Below are 26,426 nucleotides of genomic sequence, written 5' to 3'. Positions count from 1 at the left end.
TAGTCAAGTAAACTGCGACCATCGATACCAGGGCACTCGGCAGACATCAAGGTCATTTCTCAAGAAAACAACACAACAGTTCATATACAATTCATACAACAATTTTTTTGCCAGTCCGAGAGATCGGCGGCGCTGTGACCATAAACACCGCACTTCATCTCAGCGACGCACGCTAGATCTGACGCGAGATGAGTACGCAAACACACAGACGGGCGGAGTACTTGCAGAGAGGCACCGCCAGAGCCAGACCCTGGGCTGACCATTGTAACTTCGTCGTCTGATTGCGAGCCGTCAACTCGCTCGCCCTCCACCTAGTCGTCATCCATGTCAGTGGAATACAGAGTGACAAAAGAAGCCGTCACCTCCAGGAATATCTTCTTCGCCTCTCGCTGTAGGGCCAGTCATCGTGTGAGCATCCAGTCATCCACGAGGCTCTACTGACACTTACAAGTGCCTCGATCTTGCCCTCCTGCGGCAAGAGAGAGAGTCAGTAACCGCGAAGCAGATAGTCCAAATTTTCGATCTTCATACCGCCACCAGTTTGTTAGTCTCTTCACGCCAGATTCGGCGCTCCTACACTGGTACTCAGACATGTGGATTCGCGCTATGAACGGACGGTGGTTCTTACGAGATCATATGCCTTCCTCTTGCGAGGACTCAGAAGGTCGCTGTCTTCCTCTGCCTCTCGCTTCAAGGAAAGGCTCGAAGATCCTCCGCTGGCTGAGCCTGCAGAAAGGTTTTGGATATGGAAAAGAATCGAAGACACGGACAACGTACTCAAGTGGTTTGTCGCTTGGGTGGGACGTGGGTTATTGGAAGATATCGCACTCGGCCCTGAAATTAAAGCATCAGCATTCACGGCATCACCACTAATGAGATGGGACATCTTACTGGTATTGTTCGCGGCCATGCGACCGACAGAGGAGTGACGCTTATGCAAACCGCGATTCCTACGGGACATTCCCGCTCCTTGAACACCTGAACGCAACCATAAATCAGAGCCTGTTCACAGCGAGGACACAAAATGACAGAGATGCAACTCGACCCGTAATCAAAAAAGAACTGGGCGAACGGATCAGGGAGCTCGGCGGTTGTACACAGACGCTTGACGTCCGTCGGGGCATCAAGATCGGCAATCTCACAATAACTGCATCGAAGTTAGAAATTAAGCCACAACGGACCCAGGATGTGGTATACGCACTGAGCGTGGTGGCTCTGTCGTGGATGATTACGAGAACGCGCTTTGAAAGGCCTTCGGACATATATCTCGCGCTGTGGTGGTGGGAGCTTGCCGTGTAGCTTGTGCAGGAGGACAACAATCTTGCCCTGTAGGTCAGTCTGGACGGACCTGGGGATGTCCGAGCGGAACGCTGACAGGAGCCGAGTAATTTAGTTGTCAATCGCGCTCAGGTAGGATGTTATACGCACACAGGGAGGAGCGCGGCATCCACGCGTAAGGCAACACCTCCGCGGTAGACCCATCCTGCCAACCCCAGCTCTGGGCCTTAAGTGTACGCTTTGGGATGAGGAAGTGGTCGAACTAGCGTAGAACTAAAGCGATCCTGTTTGTGTGTTGACATGCATGGGAACCCACCTGAACTCCGTCCACTAGTACAATGGCATAGGCACCATTGTCGTTCGCAGTCGCCTCGAAATCGATATAGAACGACTAGCGGTGCATCAGTAAATTCTGCGGCCCTCGAGATGCTGCTACCTGGCCCTTGTCGTATACTCACCGCCTGGCGGTTGCAGGTAACGTTGCACTCCGCTGTGTCGTCGTCCCATAATTCCACGTCCTCCTCGGCAAGAGCTTCCTTCGATGAGACAATTCTCACCGTCCAGTCTCCAACGGTAGGCATCTTACCAGGGTTTCAGGTGGTGGATAGTGGGAGCCAGAGAGAAAGGGATCCGACTACTGGTGGGAAAAACCAGCTGTAGAATAACCTGTTGTCAATACACTATAGTAAGCTAGAAGTTGCCTCCCGCGATGCGGCAGGGAGACCGAGATCTTGGATGAGATCAGATCCTCCCGTGCAAACGTTCTGGGGGTGGACGATCCTGCGCAGCTGACATTCTCTCAGGTGGAACCCGTTGGCTGAGAGCACTAGGGTCATGAACCGTGCACATGGGAAGTCGCGTTCTGATAATCTTGACGCCGATCGCCACCAAGAAACCGTGACTGGAGTCGACGCGTAAATTTGTGACCAGTCACGTGCATTTGGTTCCTGCAATAATTACGAACGCGTGACAGGCGCGATAGACGCCAGTGGACTGTCAATTTGGCGCGGTCGTGAGCCTTTCTTTCTCCGAGTCAACCTTGCCTGCAGTAAAATGTCAGTTTGGTCTCCCGACATATAGCTCGTACCACCACAAATTCCTTGTTTTTCTCGCACCAATATACTGGCCTGTGGGTGCTTACAGAGTCTCAGTCAACCACCACAATGATTACGTAGGCGCCCTCTGTTACTGGTGCCACCTTGAGTGAAAATGGCTGAGCACCGACAAATTTCATGTCAGGAGAGGTGGAAGATGCTGACAGATGCTTGCCGATTCAGTCTTCAATGGTGGGCATACCTTTTCGAGCGGTGAAGACCAAATTCATAGGTCAACACTTTTAATTGCAAAGCCGTGCAACAACGCAGAACTTCGGTAACTGAGCCCAGGACACCCTGCATACAAGCCATGCTGTGCCCGACACACGTCAACTAAATCAAGATGGGTCTCCCTGTTCTGTCAGACATATGAATCGATAAGTGACAGTTCACCGTGCCTACGTTACTAATTTCGACATCCGAAAAGCTTCCTGAAAAATGTCGGGACGGCCCAGCCCGATTTCGAACCATTCACAGTGGACTCGTGGTCGGGCTGTGGGCCCTTCGAGCATTCCGAGTCAGCTAGGGAGAGAGGGGTAATCAATATTTACTGACTACCACGCACAGAATTGTTTTTTCCTCTCGCTGCGGGAGGCCCTGCATAAGTGACGATATGGTCCAGAACCTCCCTTATGGATGCCTCAATGCCGGCCTCCTGCATCCAAAGTGAAATGATCGGCGATGAGCAACATATTTCAGCACAGCTTCCTATCGCAACCATCTTCTTGGTTTCTTCGCGCCAAACGAGGCGATCCTGTGCTCATGGCGGCCGCTATGAGTTTCAGTACGAGTATCAAGTCAAGAGGCCCTCACGAGGTCGGACCGCTGCTTCTTCCTAAGACTCGCGGTGTCTTCATCTTCCTCTCGCTCTCGCTTCTTGCAGCTGGTGAAAAAGCTCCCGTGCGCATTTGAGCGGTTTACATTTATACCTGCACCGCTGCTCGCAGTGGTTGCGTGGGGGTTCCCACCGGAAGCTCCCTAAACGCCTGAATGCAAAGGCAGATTAGAGAGAGAAAAAATCTCAGCAAGCACACTCCAAAGAACGCACTCGAGCCATAATCGAATAAAACTGAGCGAAGGGGTCTCGGTGGTATGCAGACGTCTTATTTCTTTCGGAGCCTCGGGGTCCGCAATCTCGCAGTCGCTGTGTCAGGATTAACGGAGAATGCAGACGAGAAAACCCATGAAACATATACTGGGCGTGGTGACTCTGCCGCGGGTAGCTCCGAGAGCGTACCTTCGAAGGCGACCTGGCATAGATTCCGGGCCGCGGCCGCGGCTGCTTGCCGGGAAGGCCGTAGAGGAGGACAGATATGATACCCTGCAAGTCGGTCCGTATGGATTTTGGGACGGCCGTCCGGAACGCTGGCAAGGGTGGAAGTATCAGATAGGGTGCCAGTGAGCAGGTAAAAGTAGAATGAAGCGGTACCCACCCAAGGAAGAGCGAGCAATCCATGCGTAGGGCAGCACCTCCGTGGTCAGATCGTCCTGTTATCCCAGGGTTTCGCTCTCAGCATGTGCTTAGGGTTGAGGAAGTGGTCAAACTGACGATGTCGTGAGCGACGCGAGTCAGAACGTGTCATACGGCGTGCGCTCTCTGACCTGTATGCCGTCCAATACCACTGTGGCATAAACGTCTTCCTCGTTGCTCGTCGCTTCCCAACTCGATGCAAAAAGACTAGTTATTAAAGAAATTAAGTTCTCCGCTTCCAGAGGATGGACTGTGCTCACCGATTGCCGTTTACGAGTCCATCGAATTATCTTCCCATACCTCTACGTCCGCCTCGGGGAGGGCTGCTTGAACGAAATGATCCTCACGGTCCAACCGCCGATGGTGGGCATAATTCATCCGACCACCGCAGTGGTGGAAAAGCCAAGCTCAACTGCGCTGGTGAGAGTTGGTGTACAACCTTCCCCAATCATAAGGGAATGACTAAGTCCCGCCGCAATGGCGAGGAGGACTTCAGGCACATCTTATCCTGTGCCGTCCTGTAGAATACCATTATCACGTCGTCACAAAGTAACTGGGCGGGCCTGCAGCTGAAGGTCTCTCCTGGATAGTACTTCCCCAATTTGAAGCGTTGAACCGAAGAAAGAATGGCGACCCCAGACCTAAAATGCGCATCAAGGTGCCGCCTGAAATTACCACGACTGGGTTGTCGGTAATATGCATGCGATACGCTAGGTCCAGGCGATAAGTTATCCATGTATAGAGTTATCCATAGATATGAGTAATGTACAGAGCACAACGTAAAAAACGTACATACGGTAATACATCAGTGTTATTCCGACCTGAGTCCTTAGATATGTCAACAGTTTCGCCTGAACCACGACGTCGAAGCTATCTCACGCCGTTAGAATAGTGAGCATTGCTGAACAGCCACATCTTAAACTCCTTCACTAGCTTCCGCGCCGACGACTCGAGCGACTCTTCCCGCGTCCTCGGGGTCTCCACGATGGTCCGTTTGCGCTCCTTCGTCGTGAGCACCAGCCCTACGCGCCTCGGCGAGAACGACGCGGAAAGCAGGCTGAATTGCACAGGGCGCACGCCGGTGGGAAGCCTGATCCTGACCGTCGAATGGGACGCTAACGACTGCTGGTAGGACGGTGAGAGGGCAATGACGCCCTCACGCATGCCATATGAGCGGACGAGATCTTCGAGGCGCGCACGGGGCTGCATGAGGTCGAAGATGTCTTTCAGAAGCTCATCGCGCTCGAGATGGAGCGAGCTCTGGTCCGACCAGACATCTTCGCGCACCTTCGCCGCTAGGAAGAGATCGAGTACATGAAGCTCGCGGTACAGGGATTGGATGGGCGAGATGATGGAATCAGAGCTATCTGAGGCATCGGAAGGGAATGGGTCGGTAGTGTAGGGTGGACGAATAAGATCCGCATATGCTGGCAGGTACGTTGAGCGCAGCACATGCATACAGGCTGAGAACGCGGAGTCAGTTTAGAGGTTCATAGTGAGCAATAATTCGCGCTAGTAACAAGAGCTCTCACGAACGAAGTCGCAAACCATGACTGGCACAGGGTGAGTCATATTACATGTTTGCATACGTGCACTCCGCAGCTCATGCGCTCTAGCTGCTCTCGTTCTCCAGGCGACTGCGCGATGCGCGGAAACAACATTAGGAGTACTCACCGACATACACAGAACGGCTGACGAGCCGCAGGTACATAGTGAGCCAGTACAGAGTTTTTCGCTGCTTTTCTACCTGCTTGTAAGGAAACAGCTCATACACGATACGCAGCAGCATGGGCGCTGATAAAGTTGCGAATGTGACGGGGATGCGAGAGCCGGAGGGGAATGGGGGTGGATTGAGAGGGCCCACCGCAACATATGGAGGTGGAGGGGTCGGAAGCATCTCTTTCTCGTCTATGATGACCATGTCTGCGGTGGTCGCGGTATTTATGGTGTGTTGATGAGCGATCCGAACTGAGCAGCCTGAGAGTCGGAAGAGCTGACACGGGGTCTTTGACAACTGACACTGCTGCGCACGGTACCGCTGCAGCGCTGCTACGACCACTTTGGATACAGTCTGGAACATTTCGCCGCTTCACGGCACCCATCAGGAGATTACACCGAACCGTCTACGTACCTGCCATTTATACAAGCTCTCGTAAAGAGTCGGATGTGCGTCGCGAGCTATCGACCAGGCATTCAGTTGAAATGCGAATATATAAGTAAATCATGCGAATAATTCTAAGCAAAGGATGAGTATCTACAGATGATTAGTACATAGCTACAGGTATGAAAATGCAGACGCAATCGCTGGTACTGTTCGCTACGGAAGCTACAGATGAAGGCTGGCTGTAAGGTATCACGATGATGATAAGTAGGCGTGAAGGTCGTGAAGCGCGTGAAGTGGTTTGTCCGTATTCGATACAACATTCCGGCGATAGCAGCTTGAGGGTATGCGAGGTGCGAGAGTGCAAGAGTGTGAAGAATGCAGAGGGTGATGCTCAGTATGCGCTGCGCAGAGTGAGAAATGTACAGACGGGAGGAGATGCGGTCATGAAAAGCGCTGATGCTGCTGCCATGCGAAGGGGTGCCGTGCAACGTGACGGAACAAAGCCCGACGCGCGCCCGTTAGATCTTCAACTCTCTGAAGCCCCGCACATCCACCCGCCCCGTCCCGTTGTGCTTCCACTCGGCACCCGCCTCCCCTTCCTCATCCTCCGCTGCGGGCCTGCCCGCAGCCGACTTCTTGAACCGCCCGCCGGGGATCATGATCCTTCCGGCGCTGGTCCTCCGAACCGTCGTGGTCGCCACGAGCGCCGGACGTAACTTCGGCAGGCCCAACACCTTACGCTGCCGCCGCGTCAGCCGTCGTTCCACTTCTACAGGGGTAGGCGGTGCTGGTGGAGGGGGAGGCGTGCCTGAGCGGGAGGGGACAGAAGACAGCGAGCTCGTCGACGCTGGTGAAGATCCCGACACAGACAGGTCTGGGGTGTCCAGTTCAGGGTCACCCTGGTCCACCAGCATGTAGTCCAGGCGCGAGCGCGAAGAGCTCTTCGCGCGCTTTGCTGCGCCCTGTGAGCTCTCCGAATGCCCCTGTGACGACGCGGACGATTCGTCAAACGTCCGCTTTGGCGACCGGTACGTCCGGGGAAGTGTACCTGCACTTGCCGCGAGCTCGGGGATGGGCGGGAAGGAGAGCGTCTGGGAGGTCTGGGAGTTGGGTGCGGAGGACGAGACGGGCGAGGGAGAGCGCGAGCCTGGTAACGGGATCTGCGAGGGCGTGGGGGGTGCCGCCGGCTCAATCAATACCTTCGGCTTCAACGCCTGCTTGAGAGCAGCCCTTGATAGAGGCTTTGCCTTCAACGTTGGTTTCTTTGTCGGGGTGGGCGGGGTTGTGGGAGCAGGTGATTCCACCACGTTCGGAAGGCCGCTATGCGGGCCACGCAAGCTTCGTATCGACGAGAAGTGCTCCCAATCGTGGTACCTGGACCACCACGGCGTATCAGACGCGGTTCGAGCACGGTAGAACGTCACAAACGTACGCAACATAAATCGGCCCAACGGGAGCTTGGGAATCAGCTTGGGAAAGCTTCTCCATCTCGGAGCGCCTTCGTTCACGCATCAGACGGCGCTTCTCACGGTCATTCAACGCTGGATCGTCCGGTGTGCTCGTTGAAGACGACGGCGAGGGCGTCGACGGCCTATCAGCAACAAGATCTCCTCCTGATGTTGCCCATTCGATCACGTATACCAAACCTGGTTGGATAACTTTGACGTCGCGTCGCGTCATATGCGCAAATGCGGACAACTCGAGATGGCCGCCGTATGTTGCTGGGGAGAGAATGCGGGTTTGAGATTAAGCTGCGTCGTGTGAAAACGAACACTCACCTGGCTGTCGCATGCACTGGAGGTGAACGTCGAGTCCCCGTTCGTCGTCAACGAATGGCTCGTATCGTTGTTTGTGTGATTCTATCCAGTTACAAATATCCTGCCTCAACTTGAGATGGGATGAGGGTGAGCCATATAACTGATCGGAAAGGGCGCGGAACAGGCAGTTGCCGTCACCGAGCGTTGGTGCGGCATACAGTCCCATGGCACGGAGCTGCTGGTTGAGCAGCTGGCTATTCTCCTCCGGATCTGGCAATGGCTAACATACGAAAGTGAGCAATCGCGTGGCGAACAAATGGCGAACATGTTCACCTTTCCCCTGCTCCTCGTTGTGCGCGAGCGCACTGCGGCGGGCGTGATCAGCCACGACTTCATGCCCACACGATACACTCACTCTGAGGAGGTGGCTTCGCGCCCTTCCTCTTGGAAGGACCCATGATACGCTATCAATAGTATGAGATATAGTCTTCGTCGTCTTTGCCGTCGCCGTCGTCGTTGGTGTTGAAAAGGTGTTTGCAGCCGAGACTTCGCGGTGCCTCGGGTCTTCCCAAAACGGACGGTTGACACCGCGTACCGCGTACCGCAACTACTCTTTTGACTGAAATTCTATCCCTCTGTTCGTCTGCTGGACACGATATTTTCCGACTGTCCAATGAATTGTTGCACCCAATTCTGTTGAGTTTCTACGTTGTGGCAGTGAAGGAGTCTCGCGGATAGTTCGACTCGAAAGTGGGATCGGTTCAGTTCAGTTCGGTAGTAATTAGTGGTCCGAACTGACTCGGTTCCTGAGTCCCTCTCGACAATTTGCAGAAGAGTCGTTCTTGTCGTTCTTCCTCAACAACCACCATTGGTTTACGCAGACTTCTGCAAAATTTCTTGCAGCTTTGGAAAGGCAGCTGCTTGCTTTTACGTGGGCATCTGTAAGAGTACATCTATTCTTTTCAATCTGCAAATTTTTTGGATTTGCTGACCAGCCAGCCAGTCTAGCCCAGCACTTCTCTATCCCGTAGGGGTCCACCGGTCCAACCATGCTTGCAAACTCACTCCGTGCACAGGCCAGAGCAGTAGTTGCGTCATCGACAGCTCCAAGGATTGGTCTTCTGCACTGCGCGAAGCTTATACCGCGTCAAACCTTACGGTTACTGTCCACTCTTCGCACCCTTCCTTCGACCCGTTCCTATTCGACCGGGCTCGCTGATGTGTGGAAGGAGAACGCACCGTCTTCTGAGGCTGCGCAGGACGAGGAGCCTGCTCCAATCCCGACCCCACCCGGTCCCTACAGAGATAACAGGACACTTTACGTCGGTAATCTCCCAGCATGGACCTCGGAGGCGGACGTCCGGGACATATTCAAGGATTACCCAGACGTGGAGGTCTTACTGAGTATGTGTCATTTACATTCTATGTGTAAGGGCCTATGGCAGATGTTTGGGGGCGGAACATTACGGGGAATGGTTCCATGTTCCGAGACCCTCGGTCAATGCGGCGTCCCAGCGCAGCGCATCGTGCTGGGGACGCGTAGGTATTTTTGCAGCGTTTCCAAATTGGTTGTGGCTGGAGCTGATGTCACAACAGCCCCCACTGTCGTGTGCTAGGTTGTGGAATGGTGCTCACTCAATGTCTCCTCAGAATCTTCCACAGCTGGCAAAAGTTATGGCTTTGTGCATGTCATATTTCCCACAGAGGAGGTGGCTGAGGAAGTCCTAAAAATGCATGCGGAGACGCCTTTCAAATTCGATGGACGCCAGCTCCGGATAGAGTGGACCCTCCGCCTTGAACGAGCATCCGAACAAGCTGGCTCCCACACACTGTTCGTCAGGAACATCCCATACTCCGCGACCGAGGATGACCTCCGAGAGCTGTTCGGTCGTGAGGCCGTAGTCACCCGTGTTGCTCTGGGTGAGCATAACTTGAAAAAATGACGTAGACATCGTTCTCACACCTTTTCTTCCGTTTAAGGCCGCAACAGACCGGGAGAGACCGCAGGATACGCGCACGTACAGTTTGCGAGCGAGGGTGAAGCACAAAAGATTCTCGAAGAGCATGCGCAAACACCGATTGTGATGTCTGAGCGTCCTCTCGTGATAGAATATGCCGCAAACACTACGCGTCATCAAAGGCCCGAACGGGTCGATGCGGCTCTTCGGGAACAAACCCAAGAAACTTCCACGATGTGGATAGGCAATCTGGCTGAATCAGTGACGGAGCGGGAGCTGCGATTGATGTTTGAGCCGATGGGTTCGGTCATGGACGTGAGATTGGGTGAGTTATAATCTTGTGCTCTTGTCAGGTTGCATGATATTAATTAGGTTCTAGAGAAGTACAGGGATCCTCGATCACGCCGTTTTGCATTCATCGACTTTGCGTCACCAAAAATCGTCAACGATATTGTGAGCAAGCACAAAGAGATACCCTTTAGGTATGCTGGCGACATCGTGTACCTCGACTACGGCTACAGTCGTGTGAGACCGCAAACGGAGGCGCCTCCGCACCATACGCTCTACCTGTACGCCTTCCAGCGTGATGAGGAGCTCCTGAAGGAGTACTTCGGCCACCACGCAGCGCACATTCGGAAGATCAATTTTTGTACGTTTGCCTCGTGCTAATACTTGCGCATCCCGTCGCCTTATTTAATCTTTATCCAGGGGCACCGCGAGGGAAGGAAGACTCTGAGTACCCTTCCGCATTTATAGAATTCAAGACCGTCGAAGATGCTGAAGCAGCCGTAAACGAGTTGGATGGCCGTGAAGTCCGTCCCGGCTTCCAGTTTAGGCTCAAGTATGCTCAGAAGCGAGCAACAGAGCGCGCTGCCTGGCGTTCTGCTCAGGGAGATTATGGGATGAAGAGCCTCTCAAGGGACTCAGAGGAAGGGGATGAGCGAGAGGAAGTTGAAGCACAGAGCCGACGCAGGCGCGTCGGAACCACCAAGTCTGGGGGGCGTGCGTCCTATGGGGCCGACTGGGGAGGTGGCAAGCGTGGCGAGCGGTATCGAAAGGGGAAAACCGGATGACATGGCCTATGCTTAGGTCCATTGCTGTTACGGCTCTGGCTGTGGGTTTTCGGTGAGCGTCCTGCTCGGCGGCGCAGTGTGACTTTAGAACCATCATCCTTCCTCCTTCCATTAACACTACTCCCTTCGGTGCACCCTTTCCCGTGGCTCGCGTGCGCTTACTAGTCGCTGCGTGTGTCGTTGTAATCGACAGTGCTGTATCTTCGTCCCCATGATTGGGATGCAATTTGTGGAGAAGTGCCACTTACTTGTGACCTCCCTTTGCGGTCCTTATCGCGGTGAAGTGCGCTTCGGCTGAGTTCTACAGTACCCGTTGAACTTCTTTCAAGCAAACTTGGCAGATGCAACTCTCTCCCTTCTGAGTCTATCAGATCATGAGTCGTTAAATGCATCCTTCGCTAGAGCTCGAGGATCTCCCAAACTTCGCTCTAGAGGTGCGACCGTTGCGGTTGGTGTAATTCACTTCGGGAGATTATCGTGATCATCGTGTCCCTAAGCTGTCCTCTGCACTGATCATCTGAATGTACGCTCTCCACCAAAGTGTAATAGAACTCGACGGGTATCGTTCACGAGGTCGTGAGCATGCTACTATTACCCCAGTCCCTGTGAATGTTCTGTGAACTTTTGCCGCCCTGACCGTTGGCGATGTCTTCGGCGAGGAGAATGATGACCATTCGAAGGTTTGAGTTGCCTGACGGTGCAAGGTCCCGCGTCGGCGGTGCCGTTGCGGCTTGTACGGCGAAGGTGTTCTAGATGAGCAGTCGTATCGTGGCGTCACACTTCAAGCGTCGCCCAGGCCCACTGATAACCTGGAGCTGTCCTGAGCAGGGCCTCCTCGTCCTCCTCTGGGATATAAGCCTTTCGTTGTCTAGTCCCTCTCCTGAGATCCTACATATCGTCTGAAGCGCCCCATGACTTCGACAATCGATCCTAGCACTATCGGGAAACCGCCGCAGCGGGCACGCAGGCATGTCAGGACCTTGACCAGTGAGGAGGCTCTCAATTTCCATGGTCGTCTCGTTGTCTTATTGTTGCCCATCGTTTTACAGATTTTCTCCCAGAAACAGACGAAACTGGGAAGGAGAAATGGCCCAGAGGGGACGAGACAGTGTGGAAGGCGGCTATCCGCGGCGTGGACACCGGTGAGCCCAATTTCCATGATCTCGGGGATCTACGATGCGGTGGTGACTCTTCCCTCGGCTGTGCGTCGTGTAAACGCGTGTCATGAAGAATGTGATTTTAAGGACAGGCGACAAGTCGCTCGATGTTGTTGATCTCGACGCGATGTGCCCGAATATGCCATTAGCATGATAACTCATCATAACTACGATTTTCAGACGTTCCTTCAATCACAAAGTCAGTGGTCAACCATGTTCAGACCTCCCTGGCGCGCCAGGCGTACAATCTTGATGACCTTGGCGCGTACCAAGCCGCCGCCATGTCTGTGAGGGACGATCTCATCGTGAGTATTCGGGGACCTCCATATATGCGCGTTTTACTGACTGTGACGCGTTATTTAGGTGAACTGGAATGAGACCCAGCAGCACCACTCGCGCAAGTCACAGAAACGCGCATACTATTTGTCGCTGGAGTTCCTGATGGGTCGTACCCTCGACAACGCGCTCTTGAACCTCGGTCTCAAGGACAAATACGCGACCGGCATGAACCAGCTCGGTTTCAATCTGGAGGATATCCTTGAGCAGGAGCGCGACGCCGCTCTTGGAAACGGCGGTCTTGGTCGCTTGGCTGCCTGCTACCTCGATTCGTCTGCCTCGCAGGAGCTCCCTGTCTGGGGATACGGTCTCAGGTACAAATATGGTACGATTCTCGCATTTACCGTCTTATCGCATCTCATCGAAATATGCCTTCTGCGACAACAGGTATCTTCCAGCAGCTAATCTCTCCTGACGGTGGCCAACTGGAAGCCCCCGACCCGTGGCTCGAACACGACAACCCATGGGAGCTGCCCCGGCTGGACGTGATCTTCGATGTGCGTTTTTACGGGCACTCTGAGCGGCTCGGGAACGGCAGGGCTATCTGGAGCGGCGGCCAGGAAGTGTTGGCGATGGCCTATGACGTCATGATCCCGGGGTACGATACCAAGAGCACGAACAACCTTCGCCTCTGGGAGAGCAAGCCCAAGCGCGGATTCGACTTAAACAGCTTCAATGGTACGTTGAGTCGCGTTGTGCGCGTCGATCTCGCGTTTGACTCTGCTTACGCGCAGCTGGTGACTACGAGCGAGCTGTCGAGTCGTCGAACAGCGCGGCGGCGATCACGTCTGTGTTGTATCCCAATGACCACACTGGGTGTGAGTGCCATTTATCTGGCGGACATTACTCGTTCTTCCTGACTTTGTGTGGTGCAGTTGGTAAGGAGCTCCGTCTCAAGCAGCAGTACTTCTGGACGGCTGCGAGCTTGGCGGACATCATGCGCCGCTTCAAGAACCTGGACAAGCCTATCACCGAGTTCCCAGACTGTACGTCGTTTCACCTATTATGAATGCCCCTGTCGAGGCTGACCATCGTGTCTTGCGTAGATGTCGCTATCCAGCTGAACGACGTACGTATTTTTTCCCAATTTGGTCCAGCAGATTGCATGAGTGCTGTTTATAGACACACCCTACGCTCGCCATCCCGGAGCTGATGCGCATGCTCGTCGATGAAGAGGAAGTCCCTTGGGACACGGCCTGGCAGATCGTCACGAACACGTTCTTCTTCACGAATCACACAGTCCTTCCGGTAGGCATCATTCCCACTTTCTCCGCTTCGGGTTACTGAAGGGACATTCCAGGAAGCACTGGAGGTAGGAGATCCGCAACGTGGTTTGCAAACTACTCGGCCAACTGATTTTTAACAGAAATGGCCAGTTCCTCTTATGACAACACTGCTTCCGAGGTATGGTTTAAACTTGAAGTATCGGTTAGATGTACTGACGGAGATAAATAGACACATGCAGATCATTTTCGATATTGTGAGTGATTATTATGTCCGCATACACCTGTATACCCATTTTTCTTTTCACACAGAACTTGTAAGTTGTCGATTTATGTGCGACCTATCACTAAATTGAGAGACTTGTTCTCTGTGAAGGATCTTCCTGCAAGGTGAAACAAGTGTTATCTTTTCAGTAAGGGTGTAACTGACATTCTACCAGCGGTGGACAAGAAGTTCCCTGGGGACCGCGAGAAGCTCGCGAAGATGTCGCTCATCGAGGGTACGTCCAAGTTGACTTCTGTTTACTGCGCACATACTGACTCCGCTGTCAGAGGGATTCCCACAAAGCGTGCGCATGGCTAACCTGGCTTGCATCGGTAGCAGACGTGTCAACGGTGTAGCCGAGGTATGCGTTCATGTAGCGGGCAAGAGAAAATTTTGGCTGAGATGGGATTCCTCCAGTTGCATAGTGAACTCGTCAGGACGACGATTCTGAAAGACTTCGTAGACTTCTACGGCGTTAGCAAGTAAGCACCCCACCTTGTGATCGTTGGGGCTTAACTGACCTCCTTTGCGATGTGTGTTTAGGTTCTCCAACGTCACGAACGGCAGTGCGTATCACACGATCCTCGAACCACTTTAGTTGTCCTGACCACACTCTAGTCACGCCTCGCCGTTGGCTTGATCAGGTCAGTGAATCCTCCTTGTACTGCGTACTTAATTCATGCCGACCTCTGTGAACACCGTCCCAGTGCAACCCTTCCCTGAGCAACCTCATCAGCGAGACGCTCAAACTGCCCAAGGCCGTCTTCCTGAAGGACCTCTACAAACTAGATGTCAGCCTTCCTCTTCTACGCTCTTTTGCGTGAGTTCGACCAGTTCGCAGGGTTTGTTGGAGCATATCGACGACCCGACGTTCCAGAAGAAATGGGCGGCGATCAAGCAGAGCAACAAGGAGCGCCTGGCGCACCACATTGAAACGACTCTGGGCTTCCGGATTAACACCCATGCGATGTTCGACGTGCAAATCAAGGTAAGCATTGCATGAAATGTATGCGCGATTTAGTGCTGACTGGCTGTTGCAGCGGTTGCACGAGTACAAGGTCAGCTGGTAGTGGCTCCTGAGTCCGAGTATTCACTCTCATGTGGACATACACTTCTAGCGTCAAACCCTCAACATCATGGGTGTTATTCACGTTAGTGCCTCTTTGATGTGTCTTCGTGTAGAGTTGTAGTCCTGAACGGTGTGCAGAGATACCTTACCTTGAAGGACATGACGCCGCAGGAACGTACCAAGGTCAACCCCAAGGTCGTGTTCTTTGCGGGAAAAGCTGCTCCTGGATGTGAGTTGACGCTCACTTCTCAGCCGGGCTATGATTTACCCCTTCTTCTACAGACTATGTTGCCAAGCTCGTGAGACGCAGCGTTTCATTCCGATTTCTCTAACCTGATGCGATGCGTCGCTCTAGACCATTCGCCTCATTGTCAACGTCGCGCGCATCATCAACATCGATCCGGACACCAAGGATCTCCTGACGCTCTATTTCCTTCCGGACTACTCTGTCTCCCTCGCCGAGGTGCTGATTCCTGCGTCCGATATCAGCCAGCACATCTCGACAGCTGGTACCGAGGCATCAGGCACGTCGAACATGAAATTCTGTCTGAACGGTGGCCTGCTCTTGGGCACAGTCGGTGAGTTTGCACCTGTGATGTGTGTGGCTGTCATTCTGATTGTGGTACGCCAGATGGTGCGAACATCGAGATCGCGGAGGAAGTTGGAGAAAGCAACGTCTGTGCGCACATTCTTCCCTTATAATTCATTGAACATTGGTATATGACAATATTCTTCGCAGTCTTCTTCGGCCACCTTACGCCCGCCGTCGAGGACCTCCGCTACCAACACACGTACCACGCCGTGCCGATCGAAGAGAAGTGCCCGGCCCTGGCGAGAGTGCTGGATGAAGTCGCTGCAGGACGATTTGGTGACGGCAGTGTCTACGAACCGTATGTAATGCGCGGTTCTGTTCAGTGTCCCGGGCTGACACAGGATGGAAAAATAGACTGCTCAACACGATCCGCCAAATTGACTACTACCTGCTGACTGAGGACTTCGACTCCTGTTAGTATACGTCCTTCGAGCCCGCGTGTTGATGGTATTAGAGTTGCTGACTGTTACTCGCAGATATTCAGGCGCTTAGGATGGTCGATGACGCTTACAAGGACCGCGTCGAATGGATCAAGAAGAGCATCAGGACTACGGCCAAGGTACGTCGCGCTTCTCAAAATGCGCTGATGCTGTCTGACTTGCATTTGTATTCTTTCTTAGATGGGCAAGTTCAGCTCTGACCGTGCGATCCAAGACTACGCTCAGGAGTACTGGAACATCGAAAGTACCAAGATAGAGTAAGCGCCTCCGAGCCCCGGAGCCGCGGTCTTCGTAGATGTCTGTAGCACTAGCCATGTCTTGATGACCAGTTACAAATTACAAGAACGATATGTGACGTGTACTCCTGATCCGCCAGAAATAAGTGTGGAATGTCCATGAGACTACTTCGCGTCTCTCATACAGTAGCATTACTGCAGTATATAAGCAACTGAGGGGTAACTGGTAACAGCATAAAGCGAGGGGAAAACGAGAATGGTATGCCAATCCGACGGAATGGTAAATGTAGCGATGGCGGGTATCCTTTGCGAACATGATGGCCTCCAACGAAGGCCCCTCGAAAACGAATTGGAAGGTATTTCATCGATAGATCATGGCGCAACTGTGTTTGGGTACGGTATCAATACTGTGTTGATGTACTGCGAGAGAAAACTGACCTCCACTGAACTGAGAGACTGCAGCGTCCGCTTCAGACTCTGGGTGTGTTGATCCATTTTGATGGGGTTCTTCAATACGAGTCCCTAGAAGTGTGCTGGAACTTGGCTTGTCTTCCCCCTCTAGTGCAGCAGATGGTTCTGTTTTGGGGGGCTCCAAGGCATCTGGTGACGGCTCCTCGCGAGTCTCTTCGCCAGCATCTTCGTTACACACAATACTCAGTGAGAAAGCAGTGAATGCATATAAAGTACATTACCATTTATCAGACGTCCGTTTTCCGTGTCCTGCGCAATATTAGAAGTTACTCTGTCTGCTAGGGCCTCTTTGGCGGGGATAGCAGGCGACTCCTGTAACTCGACTGTCGGTTCGAGAACTAGTTCCTCATGTTGAGGAATCGGCTCCGCTGTGGATGGAGCTGATTGCTCGGCCGCAGTAGGAGCGACGTTGGACGGAATTTCATTAATCACAGCTTGAGCAGAAACTCCTGCTAAAACAACAGGTTCACCAGTGTTCAGTGCAATGTTCGGGCCAGGAGTATCTCTCGCAGGTACAACGGGTTCGGGAGCGGGAGGCAGGACCTTGTCTTCGGGGATGATCTTCGTCTTGAGCTGAGTTGCATGGCCGTCGCTCGGTGCATCGACTTCCTGCGGGACAGCTACTAACGGCTTTTCCGCCGCCTGGTCTTCGGTCCGTATTGGCAGGATTGCAGTCACGCCCTCTCGCGGAGCCACGGCTTGCTCCATTTCAACAACCGGAACTGGTGGCAGCTCATCCGTCTTCGTCGCTGCAACTCTAGCAGCTGCGGTAACAACAGCAACGCCCGTCAAACCAGGACCCTTTGATTGGCCAGACGATCCAATGGGGGAGACAGTATGTTTCTCTTCTTCCTCTGCAAGGATCTCGCCCAACTCGTTCACACGAGAAGGCATCTTCCGCCCGACAGCCGTCTTCACCTCTGGGACGCTTGAGATCGTGTTACTGGAGAAGAAGGTGAAACGCTTCCGCGCAGCAGAAAAGGTTGAGCTCCTCCGTGAAGAGGATATGTTCGAGCGCACGGAGGGCCTGGGCGACGATGTGCGCACAGGCGACGTTGGCTGCGGCTCTTGCGGCGGCGGCGGACGCGTGAACGCCTGCTCCAGGACGAGCCATTCGACTGGTCTCCCACCAGCCTCAAGACTTGGAAGTGGTTTCAGCTGGCACACGACGAAGCTAGGCCAGTTCGCCACAATGGGATCTAGCAGCGCGTCACTCCAAAAGTCGACAAAAGCCTCATCGAGCTTGACCATGTTCACAATAGTGGCCTTGGCTTTCACCGTCTTCGTGCTGAACACAGGATGGTGGTTGACGGTGGACGCCGCTGGGTTGTCCGCAGATGATCGCCTGCTCCTGTCGGGCGATGCCTTGCGCCTCTTGCTAGACTTGCGTGAGACCTCTGGGGGATTCGTGACCTCTACATCGTTATCAAGGAGTGTTTTTGCAAAGTCTCTGCCAAGCGCGCTTTCACCAAAGCCGGAGGTTGAAAAATCCATCCAGTCTTTGGGTGATTCGGGAACCTGAGGATGGGATGCTGCCTTCTCGTGGGTAACGTTGTCACTTGCCTTACCATTCGTTGAGTTACCATTAGGAGCAGACCCGAGGGAGGTACTGCGTCTGCGGACTGGTCTACCAACGCGGCTAATAGGAGTGCCAGACACCTGTATCGTGGGACTGGACGCGTCCGAGTTCCCAATAGGGATGAGGGACAACAGGCGGATCGTCTCGTCGGAGAATATGCGGGAGAGTGTGGGATAGCGGTCTTCCTCCAACAAGGGCGATGATCCCTCGGTCTCGTCGACGCTCGCGGCCTTCTTGATGATCTCCCACAAAGCATCGTATGTGCCGGCAGTAGTGTTTGCCTCCGCCTTGATAGCGTCAGCGATGAGACGTAGAGGATGCTGTTTCGGCTTGGCGGTCTTATGGTCAGGGAGCTGAGTCTCTACGCGGACGAACAGCGCATCGTACCGCCTGCTCGATAGCCGGGGGCGCGGCAGAAGGCCATCCTCCTCTGCCGTCGTGCCGCCCTTGTTGTAGGGATAGCTCTGCACGAGCTCAGATAGCCGCAACGGCATTTTCTTGTGCACCATTTCATCTCTGCGGTCATAGTGAGTGAGACTCGTTGCGTGCCAGTCACAAACGGGGCTCGCACCTGATTTGAGCCAAGAACAGATGCTCCAGTATGCGTCCCGCGCGCTCCCATCGGGCATAGAACGACGTCCAGTCGTCGTCGCTTCCCGTCCTGCGCGTGGACAACAACCACAGACCAAGGACCTTCGATAGCTTGCTGCCGGACACACCGCTGCGTTCGGAGTGGGCAGCGAGCGAAGACACGATCTCCAGCGTGGAGACCAGCAGCTGCAAGTGCGCTGGCGGAAGCTGTGGTACGAGCAACGCCGAAAATGCGCTCGGCGGGTATGCCGCGGCACGCTCGGCCGCCACGAACTGCGTATACCATTGCCACTGAGCCTCGCCGTGTCCGACGCTCGTTCCCTCTACCGAATGGCGACCGAAGGAGTCTCCTTCGAGGCGAAGATGCCGGAGCGCCCAACGCAGGACCGCCGCGATGTCGTGGGGCGAGCGGGTGTACTCGAGCTCCGTGTTAAAGATGAGAATGGGTGAAGTAGGTGTAGGAGTGAGCGTGGTTATTTGGCCTTTGGGAGCCAGCGAAAGAATGAAGAGAGAAATCAGTCTGCGCTGCACCTCGGGCGAGGCCGAGTACCAATGTGGGTGCATCACGCCGAGCGTCTCCAAGCCTGGACGTAATGGTTGTGAGCAACACGACAACGCACAGTGAGCACAGCGAAACACTCACCCCCGCGCTCGACGATGGCGGTCGAACATGCCTTGACGAGTAAGAGGGCTTCGAGCGGGCTCAATCGCCTCTCACCAACAACGCTGTCCGACAAAATCCTACGGTCCTCTGGGTCTGCCTCAAACACGACACCGAGCGCACGGCTTTTCTCCTCCTTCGGTACGGGGAGGTTCAGAGTCAGGTGGGGTGCATCCGACGTGGACTTGGAACTGTCGTTGGGAGAAACTGGAGACTTAGCTCTGAAGAGAGAGAATCCGGCATCTTTCTCCTTCTCCTTTTCCTTCGACTGCGTAGGCTCCGAGATTTGGGCAGCAGACCGTGAAATGGTTGGAGAAACGGCTTCGAATTTGCCTTCGAGCAGAGACGCCACCGAAGAGCGTTTGCGAGAGGTGTCTTTCTCGTCCCTTTTACGTGTAAAGACCTTGGAAAGAAACGAAGGCATTGCGTGGCGGTTGATAAGTTGAAGAATTAACCCAGAGACTAAGTACTGAAGGCCTGTCGTTGGCAGAGAAGACGAAAGGAGATTCCCGCGTGGCAGCTGCCACACCGCGACCGAACTTCCTGCCGAGACTCCTATATAGACCAGACTTTCATCACAAGCCTGGGACGTGGTCTAGGATCCCTCCAACGATTGGAAGTGGATGAGGCTGGTGATTGAACGCTAGCGGCCGTCGTGTTCCCGGAATGTTGATACGAAAAGTCTATAGTTCTGCAGGACTGACTGTGGCTTGAAAGCGATGAACAAGAAGTGGTAATCTGCTCATGCAACACGCGATACCCTGGGGAAACACTGTTTCACATGCAGACAACATGGGTAGATATCCTGATTGAGGAGAATTGACAAGTACTATTCAGACCTTATTGGTTCACCGGCCAAAGATCTGGGCTGTTGTTGCTCTCGTTTGATCCCTTGACTCAACAGGTTCAATATGGCACTTCCATGAACTTTGATGTCGTCGAAGTGGTGAGCCCAAGGTGTTTTCGGCCTTCAGAAATGACACTGCACTTATTCAGATTCACAGAATGAAATCCTCTACAAAGACCTATGTACACAGACAATCTTGATGCCGATGTCTTGTTCTTGACTAACCTAGTTTATGTGTTTTTATGTTCTCATGTTGCATGTGCGATGTCACTGACATTGACTAAGTTAGCATTCCAGAGGTGCACAACACATCAAGTGCAGAATTCTTCAATGGTGGGTTCAACACCACAGTAAATTCCCATCATCTGCTTAATATATACAAGCCTTCAGCTGGATGTAAATCCAAGGTACTGGTATCTAACCATGTCTTTTATCAGAGGAATATGCAACTGTAAGATCATTGTATATGATTCTTTTGAGTGGTGTGCATTGTGGTTCACTCTGAATTAGATGAATTCAAGTCAAATCAATTGATGCGGTCAGGTACAAGTCTGTTCCTGCTCACGTTGTAGTGCAGCATCTTTGCATGGGAATGTATACGTTCATGTCGAGTCTCCGGGAAGACCGGCCGGGCGACGGAACGTGGCGAGACCGTCGCCGGCGACGCGCCTAAATTCACCTTTCTTTCCTTCCAAACCCAGCGCGCACTTTCCAGCACGGGTTCTGACATGTTGCCTTTCGTCGATTGGTCAAAGGAGTCTCTGTGGATTTCCGTGTTTTCTATTGCGTTCAATCCGACGGCATGGAACATTGTGGCTCGCAGTGGTAATTCGTAGCGTGTGTGCGCGTCCTCGTACTCATGCTGTCACCCGCAGAGTACCGGAATAAGACAATTACGCGTCTTTTTGGGGGAAACACGCGACTCGGGTGTTATTTCTTGGCTATCTTGATTTTCACCTTCGGTATCGTTCGTGATTCACTGTAAGTCTGCGCGTTATAGAGCGTGCGGTAGTGACTGACCCGTCTCGTTTCGTAAGGTATCAGAAAGCGCTGGAGGACCAGCCGCGCCAGTCCCTGCTGCCTGAGCCATACAATGTTCTTGTCCCAGGTGCACTCTTCATTGTGGGACAGACGTTCGTCCTCACTTCGACGTGGGCTCTCGGCATCACCGGAACGTTTCTTGGTGACTACTTCGGCATCTTGATGGACAGCAGAGTAGATGGCTTCCCGTTCAATGTGTTGAGAGACCCGATGTATGTTGGCAGCACGATGTGCTTCGCGGCGGGCGCTCTGTGGTAAAATCGCGCCTTCTGTTTGCGCAGTGTTAGCGCTGACTATGGTGATTAGGTATGAGCGCCCCGCAGGACTTTTGATCACGCTCTATGTTTACGTCGTATATCTCATCGCACTACGTTTTGAAGGGTACGATGTCCCTTCGATGCTCCTCCGCCCAGCGGCTCATATTTTGATTGCAGGCCATTCACAGACATGATCTATGCTAACCATGCAGCTACTGCATCAGCATCTAAGAAAGAACTTTAGAGAGTATGCAGCACGAACCCGAGGGCCACCTGCATTGCGTCGGAGGAGTTCACGCGGATTGGACAATATACTCTACAAGTCATCCATAACCCGAAATTACAGTAGAGCACTAACATAGCAGCTGGCTGCGTTGCTGAAGTGGTTCCCCAGCTTTGCTCAACTAGTGTGTTCGAGGGGACTCTGTTGGAAGTGAGCCGTGGTTGCTTGAAGTGCAAAGTTCGAAGGACGAGATCATCTATTCGTTCGAGCCGAAGTGATATCCGTCGACCACCCGGTCCCACAAGACCTTGCAATTGACCGAGGCATTTAGCCGTGCTGCAAGTAAGAACGAGCCGCTCAATTTCCTGCAGATAGTTGGTCTCAATACTGAATTACTGGTGGGGGCATAAGAGGACTTGTACCTGTTGAGGCTATATGTCTCCCTGGGAGGCGGCGTGAGCCTATACCTCAGCATCACAGGGATTTGCTCCCTGATCTCAGCTGTGATACCTGCCCACTGCGAGCCCGGGCCAAACGCGAACGGCTGTGCTGCGTCTGGTTTGAACGGTGTCGCGAGGAGAGTCATCGACTTAACGTGCGCGTCCAGCATCACCTACAGAAACCGTTCAGTACGCTGAGATGCGACAGGAGCAATGGACAAATTGTACCTCGTTCTCCTCGCCTGTCAAGTAGCCCACTTTCAGGCTCCAAGCAATGCACGCGTCGCGGTCGTCTTCTGAGGCTGCCTGCAAAAGATGTAGCCAGTCGTCTATGAACTCTTTCGAGTATTCACGAGTGGCGCCGAAGTCTACCAGCTCGATCTATGAAGATGACTTGAGTGGAAGAACTGGAATAATCAGAGCGAGGCTGAATGTACCTGGCGTGTATAACCGTTCCACAGGAAGTTCGTCCAGTTGGGATCGGTCTGCATCAGCCGGAAATCGAACAGCTCTCGGAGACACAGCTCGATGATTCCTTCAGCGATCTAACAATGGATGTGGTCAAAGCACGTCAGAGAATTAGCTGTAACTCACATCATCTCGATCCTGCTGACTCAAGGAGTCGATCACAGAGCCACCAACGCTTGCACCATCGACATGTTCCATTACCAGGACACGGTCAGTGCTACCTTCCCAGACCCAGGGAACTTTGAAGCGGGGGTCGTTCCCTAGGTACGACGGGGAGGCAAATTTTTTCAAGAACGAAGCCTCTCTAGAATAATTGCATTCGTCGGCGAGCTCCTCTTTCATAACCTACAATTTACACACATCGATTTAGAGGTGCACAGCCAACACGGCAAAGCGTACCTGGATCGTTTTGTCAAGGAACAACCCCTTCGGCAGCAGGCTTCCCGCCGTCAGTAACATTTTGACATAGCCCAAGTCACTGTCGATCGAATTTACAATGTTGGGGAATTGGATCTTCACTGCGACCTTTTCAGGACGGCCCGTGGGCGAGGTGGATGCCGCTAGCACTGCAGAGTGCACCTGCCCAATGGAAGCAGCTGCGAAGGGGAGCCGGTTGAAAGACACGAAATGTTCCGACCACGAGGGACCGAGAGACGAGCGGAGTACTTCCTGCGGATTCCAGAATCCGAAAAGTCCGCGACTGATTATGGTAGAAGGGGGCGCACCTCCATCTGCCAGTCAGGCATATAATGCGCGCTGTCTTGCACTCTGCGGAAGACGTCTTCAATCTCAGGTGGGAGAACATGGGTGTCTTAGACAGCATGACCTGTTCGGTGGGTCAAGATGCCTTACGAGATGAGCACGGATTTACTGACCTTGGATGCTCATGAATTGCCCAAGCTTCAAAGCGGCACCGCGCAGCTGAGTTAGCTTCGATACGAGACGCTTAACGTTGCCTTCCGTCAACATGAGCGACGGAGAATGACTTGTTTCGGAGCTTGTCGTGCGTCGTAGGAGTTCTGAGGCAGCGCCATAACCGAGTGTCGCGGCCAGCCCTGAAGTAGGGAAGTAGAGCTGAATATAAGTAAAGTAAAGACTAGATGTCATACCTCCATAGTGGAAGAGCCGTCCTATTCGTGATGACGGAACCTTGGAAGACTGCAAGTGGCGAACTACTGGGTTCTCAAGCGTTGCAGGCTAACAGCAGATATATAAGGAGCGATGAATTTATTGTGTCACGACGAAACGGAGCAAGTGCCGGATGCAGCATTATAAACATAAGTGTACAGCAACTCACCGTGGGATCGTCACTAGGAATGGGCGAATAGATGATTGCATCCACACCAGTACTCTCCTGTGCTAGTAAAGGAGTAGCGTTGTTTTCCTCGTAACTCATTTGGACCATATCTTCGCCCAAAATTGTCGCTTGTGGGACTTCCCGGATAGTTTGCTGCGGTAATGGGATAGTCTGCTGCGATGACGGTGTGGGACCTGTGGTCAAGCTGGTCCCTACAGCTTGGGTCAAGGGTATCTCTGATAGCAAAACGGAAGGCTCGCTTTCTGAGCTGTCTCTCAGCTTCGAGGAAGTATGTTCCGCCTCAACTTTCACTTCGCTTGTGGCCAGAAAATGAGATGGCGGAGTCTCGACTTTTGATACTCGCCCGAGTTTTAAATCCTGTTTGCGTGTCTGGTGTTCCGCATTCACCACTACGACCCTCGTTCCCGTTCTGGAAGTGACTTGGGTAGCTCTGATGCGAGCAGCATTGGACAAGATGTCAACGACTGAGGATGCTACGCAGAACCAGTTAAATGCGGGCCCCGGAGGCATTCCAGTCTTCCGTAGCTCCAAGAAGCTGTATGTCTAAGCTATTCCGCTGTTAGCACGGCGACTGGAAGGTAGGGGAGACGCAAAAGTAGCTGCAGGCAGACGACCACAACTGGATGGGAATGACGGCTTGCAGTGTGAGAGTCGTGACTAGACGCGTGACGTACGCGTCGCGCCGCGATCGCGTGACAAGAATTTCTCGAGCTCTACCGACGGAGAGTAAGTTTCGCGACTAAATACATTGTCGACGTATATGTGGTGTACGCTCTCTGGTCAACGGAGAGGTCTAAATCATTGGATGGGGAATAAACAGAGTGATTACTAGATCATAAATACAAGCACATCGACGACGACGACGGAGAGGCTAGCGCGGACGACACAAAACTCTAGGACTCCGTTAATTTCCTGGGACTGAATCATTCAATCGCCCAAAGCAGCTAAGTAGCTCTGTGGATAAATTCTCAGCGCTCTATGCCGAGCAGACGAACTGGATGACTTACTTCTCTGTCTGCCAAGAACTCCAGGTATGTCAACGCAACTGCGATGTAGAAGCTGGTTGCCACCCCGAACGAACGTTCCAGTAATTTGTCAATCTCAATGACCCCGAAGTTAGACCGCACTGTATACACAGGGGTGCGATCGTGGAAGGTGAGTATCGGAACGGGCGTAGGAACTGGCGCTGCGACGAACGTCTGCCCGCCTGCGGACGACAACGACGATGGCGGTGTGGGTGAAGTCAGTGCTGGCATTGAAACGGGAGAGAGGGTGAACGAGTTCGAGTGTGACGGCGCGTTATTCTTAAAAGCGGTCATGACGCGCGAAAAAATAGAAGCGGATTCTGGGGGTTGAGGTATGTGAGCGGCCGAGTGAGGAGTGAGAAGGAAGTGTGTGATTGCAGGCTGAACCAACGGCGGTGGTCGCCGCCTCGGGATCGACTGGGTTGGTGCAATCTCCTCGAGCTTGGCCTGGACCAAGCGTGGTGAGGGTGGGTGCACCAAGACGGTGAGGCCTTGTGGCGGCGGTGTTGGCGGATATGAGTGCACTGCTGGTTCGCCTATCTGAGTCACGTCGGAATCCAAAGATCGCTTCAGTCCTGAAGAGGTCAGCGGAGAATTACTGAGAGAGTAGGAAGGTGGATTCGTCCGACAAGCGAATGTCAGGGCAGCATCAGCGTGATACGGGGACGACTGCGGCAGAGGGAGAAGGGAGATGAAGACTCCCGGCGGAAAGGCAGGTGTTCGAAGGCGGATATACCAGCCGCGCTTGGGGCGATGTATTGTCCACATTATTGTGGACGTGGCATTCTCCTTCATCAAACGTTAATACAATCGTAGCCTGAAACCTGCAGCGAATCATCCCCACCACAAGGTGCTCAACGATTTCCTCATCTGCAAGGAACCTTTCCTTCACAAAATGCAATGAGTTCGATTGACCAAGAAGAGGCGTGTAGCACACGTTCTTGCCTTGTACCAAATCACACCTTGCACACCTTCTTCTGAGACATTGACCCGCATGTCTGATAGAACGTCCGAGCTGTAGACTCCGTCTCGCCGTCAACGTTTCTCGAGCGCTGAGCATGCATGCTCACCTCTGAACTAGATACCTCGATAATGTATTTGTATCCGGTGCGCGTGCTGGCTGCATCTTCCTCTTCTTGAGGGTGCTGATGCACAGATGATGAGCAAGTGGTGAGAGCAAGTGAACGCGTTATGACAGTAGCAACCGGAGTATTTCGCGCCACGTGCTATCAGATCCACAGGTTTTGACTTTCCGATTCACTTCGAGACTACTTCGAGACTGCTTCGACTTATCCGACTCGGAGAGGCTTCACACCGATTTTTCTTGTTTATTCTCGTCTGGTGACGATAGTGTCGACTTAACTTGCACCTGACAAGTACAGGAAATCTCACTAATATCTGTAACTCGTCTTGGAATCACAGACAAGTATGGAGGCAATTGACGTCTATCAA

The 26,426-nt window shown here is 53.2% G+C and overlaps 10 protein-coding genes across 10 annotated transcripts; 3 read left to right on the top strand and 7 right to left on the bottom strand.

Annotated features, from left to right (window-relative positions):
- Positions 1-159: 159 nt before the first annotated feature.
- On the bottom strand, positions 160-1,859 carry SCP_1002680 (hypothetical protein; the record flags this gene model as incomplete). Its single annotated transcript, XM_027762134.1, has 13 exons — positions 160-178; positions 226-311; positions 363-389; positions 449-469; positions 532-573; positions 629-726; positions 778-834; positions 892-978; positions 1,104-1,147; positions 1,202-1,370; positions 1,429-1,540; positions 1,595-1,669; positions 1,737-1,859. The coding sequence occupies 13 exons, from the start codon at positions 1,857-1,859 to the stop codon at positions 160-162; spliced, it is 960 nt and encodes a 319-aa protein (XP_027617935.1).
- A 1,616-nt stretch (positions 1,860-3,475) lies between these two features.
- Positions 3,476-4,003, bottom strand: SCP_1002670 (hypothetical protein; the record flags this gene model as incomplete). The annotated part of the gene is made up of 3 exons (XM_027762133.1): positions 3,476-3,737; positions 3,806-3,860; positions 3,922-4,003. The coding sequence occupies 3 exons, from the start codon at positions 4,001-4,003 to the stop codon at positions 3,476-3,478; spliced, it is 399 nt and encodes a 132-aa protein (XP_027617934.1).
- Positions 4,004-4,713: 710 nt separating this feature from the next.
- SCP_1002660 (hypothetical protein) lies at positions 4,714-5,764 on the bottom strand (the record flags this gene model as incomplete). The annotated part of the gene is made up of 2 exons (XM_027762132.1): positions 4,714-5,306; positions 5,518-5,764. 2 exons carry the CDS (start codon positions 5,762-5,764, stop codon positions 4,714-4,716), a joined length of 840 nt encoding a protein of 279 aa, XP_027617933.1.
- A 701-nt stretch (positions 5,765-6,465) lies between these two features.
- Positions 6,466-8,162, bottom strand: SCP_1002650 (hypothetical protein; the record flags this gene model as incomplete). The annotated part of the gene is made up of 5 exons (XM_027762131.1): positions 6,466-7,321; positions 7,380-7,668; positions 7,726-7,984; positions 8,038-8,069; positions 8,120-8,162. 5 exons carry the CDS (start codon positions 8,160-8,162, stop codon positions 6,466-6,468), a joined length of 1,479 nt encoding a protein of 492 aa, XP_027617932.1.
- A 591-nt stretch (positions 8,163-8,753) lies between these two features.
- SCP_1002640 (hypothetical protein) lies at positions 8,754-10,735 on the top strand (the record flags this gene model as incomplete). The annotated part of the gene is made up of 5 exons (XM_027762130.1): positions 8,754-9,108; positions 9,355-9,624; positions 9,685-9,987; positions 10,042-10,311; positions 10,371-10,735. The coding sequence occupies 5 exons, from the start codon at positions 8,754-8,756 to the stop codon at positions 10,733-10,735; spliced, it is 1,563 nt and encodes a 520-aa protein (XP_027617931.1).
- A 911-nt stretch (positions 10,736-11,646) lies between these two features.
- SCP_1002630 (Glycogen phosphorylase) lies at positions 11,647-16,078 on the top strand (the record flags this gene model as incomplete). Its single annotated transcript, XM_027762129.1, has 31 exons — positions 11,647-11,722; positions 11,785-11,877; positions 12,073-12,197; positions 12,256-12,553; positions 12,616-12,906; positions 12,963-13,046; positions 13,104-13,214; positions 13,275-13,297; positions 13,351-13,476; positions 13,529-13,540; positions 13,595-13,632; positions 13,684-13,708; positions 13,764-13,768; positions 13,828-13,841; positions 13,892-13,951; positions 14,004-14,077; positions 14,134-14,198; positions 14,260-14,282; positions 14,335-14,360; positions 14,424-14,507; positions 14,558-14,704; positions 14,757-14,774; positions 14,835-14,867; positions 14,924-15,014; positions 15,068-15,084; positions 15,141-15,363; positions 15,417-15,464; positions 15,525-15,675; positions 15,732-15,790; positions 15,854-15,936; positions 15,998-16,078. The coding sequence occupies 31 exons, from the start codon at positions 11,647-11,649 to the stop codon at positions 16,076-16,078; spliced, it is 2,604 nt and encodes an 867-aa protein (XP_027617930.1).
- A 347-nt stretch (positions 16,079-16,425) lies between these two features.
- Positions 16,426-19,779, bottom strand: SCP_1002620 (predicted protein; the record flags this gene model as incomplete). Its single annotated transcript, XM_027762128.1, has 5 exons — positions 16,426-16,436; positions 16,492-16,689; positions 16,746-18,619; positions 18,675-19,278; positions 19,338-19,779. 5 exons carry the CDS (start codon positions 19,777-19,779, stop codon positions 16,426-16,428), a joined length of 3,129 nt encoding a protein of 1,042 aa, XP_027617929.1.
- A 1,151-nt stretch (positions 19,780-20,930) lies between these two features.
- Positions 20,931-21,744, top strand: SCP_1002610 (Phosphatidyl-N-methylethanolamine N-methyltransferase; the record flags this gene model as incomplete). The annotated part of the gene is made up of 5 exons (XM_027762127.1): positions 20,931-21,027; positions 21,078-21,183; positions 21,240-21,497; positions 21,550-21,624; positions 21,678-21,744. 5 exons carry the CDS (start codon positions 20,931-20,933, stop codon positions 21,742-21,744), a joined length of 603 nt encoding a protein of 200 aa, XP_027617928.1.
- A 235-nt stretch (positions 21,745-21,979) lies between these two features.
- Positions 21,980-24,459, bottom strand: SCP_1002600 (Protein ABC1 homolog, mitochondrial; the record flags this gene model as incomplete). Its single annotated transcript, XM_027762126.1, has 10 exons — positions 21,980-22,088; positions 22,146-22,336; positions 22,392-22,544; positions 22,601-22,708; positions 22,758-22,976; positions 23,031-23,300; positions 23,357-23,442; positions 23,507-23,686; positions 23,741-23,828; positions 23,929-24,459. 10 exons carry the CDS (start codon positions 24,457-24,459, stop codon positions 21,980-21,982), a joined length of 1,935 nt encoding a protein of 644 aa, XP_027617927.1.
- Positions 24,460-24,876: 417 nt separating this feature from the next.
- Positions 24,877-26,100, bottom strand: SCP_1002590 (hypothetical protein; the record flags this gene model as incomplete). The annotated part of the gene is made up of 5 exons (XM_027762125.1): positions 24,877-24,903; positions 24,957-25,763; positions 25,819-25,860; positions 25,920-25,989; positions 26,045-26,100. 5 exons carry the CDS (start codon positions 26,098-26,100, stop codon positions 24,877-24,879), a joined length of 1,002 nt encoding a protein of 333 aa, XP_027617926.1.
- Between the last annotated feature and the right edge of the window lie 326 nt (positions 26,101-26,426).

This window comes from Sparassis crispa, assembly GCF_003851025.1.
Source record: "Sparassis crispa DNA, contig_000009F, whole genome shotgun sequence".
Taxonomy (NCBI): domain Eukaryota; kingdom Fungi; phylum Basidiomycota; class Agaricomycetes; order Polyporales; family Sparassidaceae; genus Sparassis; species Sparassis crispa.
Note: the sequence above shows the minus strand (reverse complement) of the source record. Positions and strands in the feature narration are given on the sequence as shown.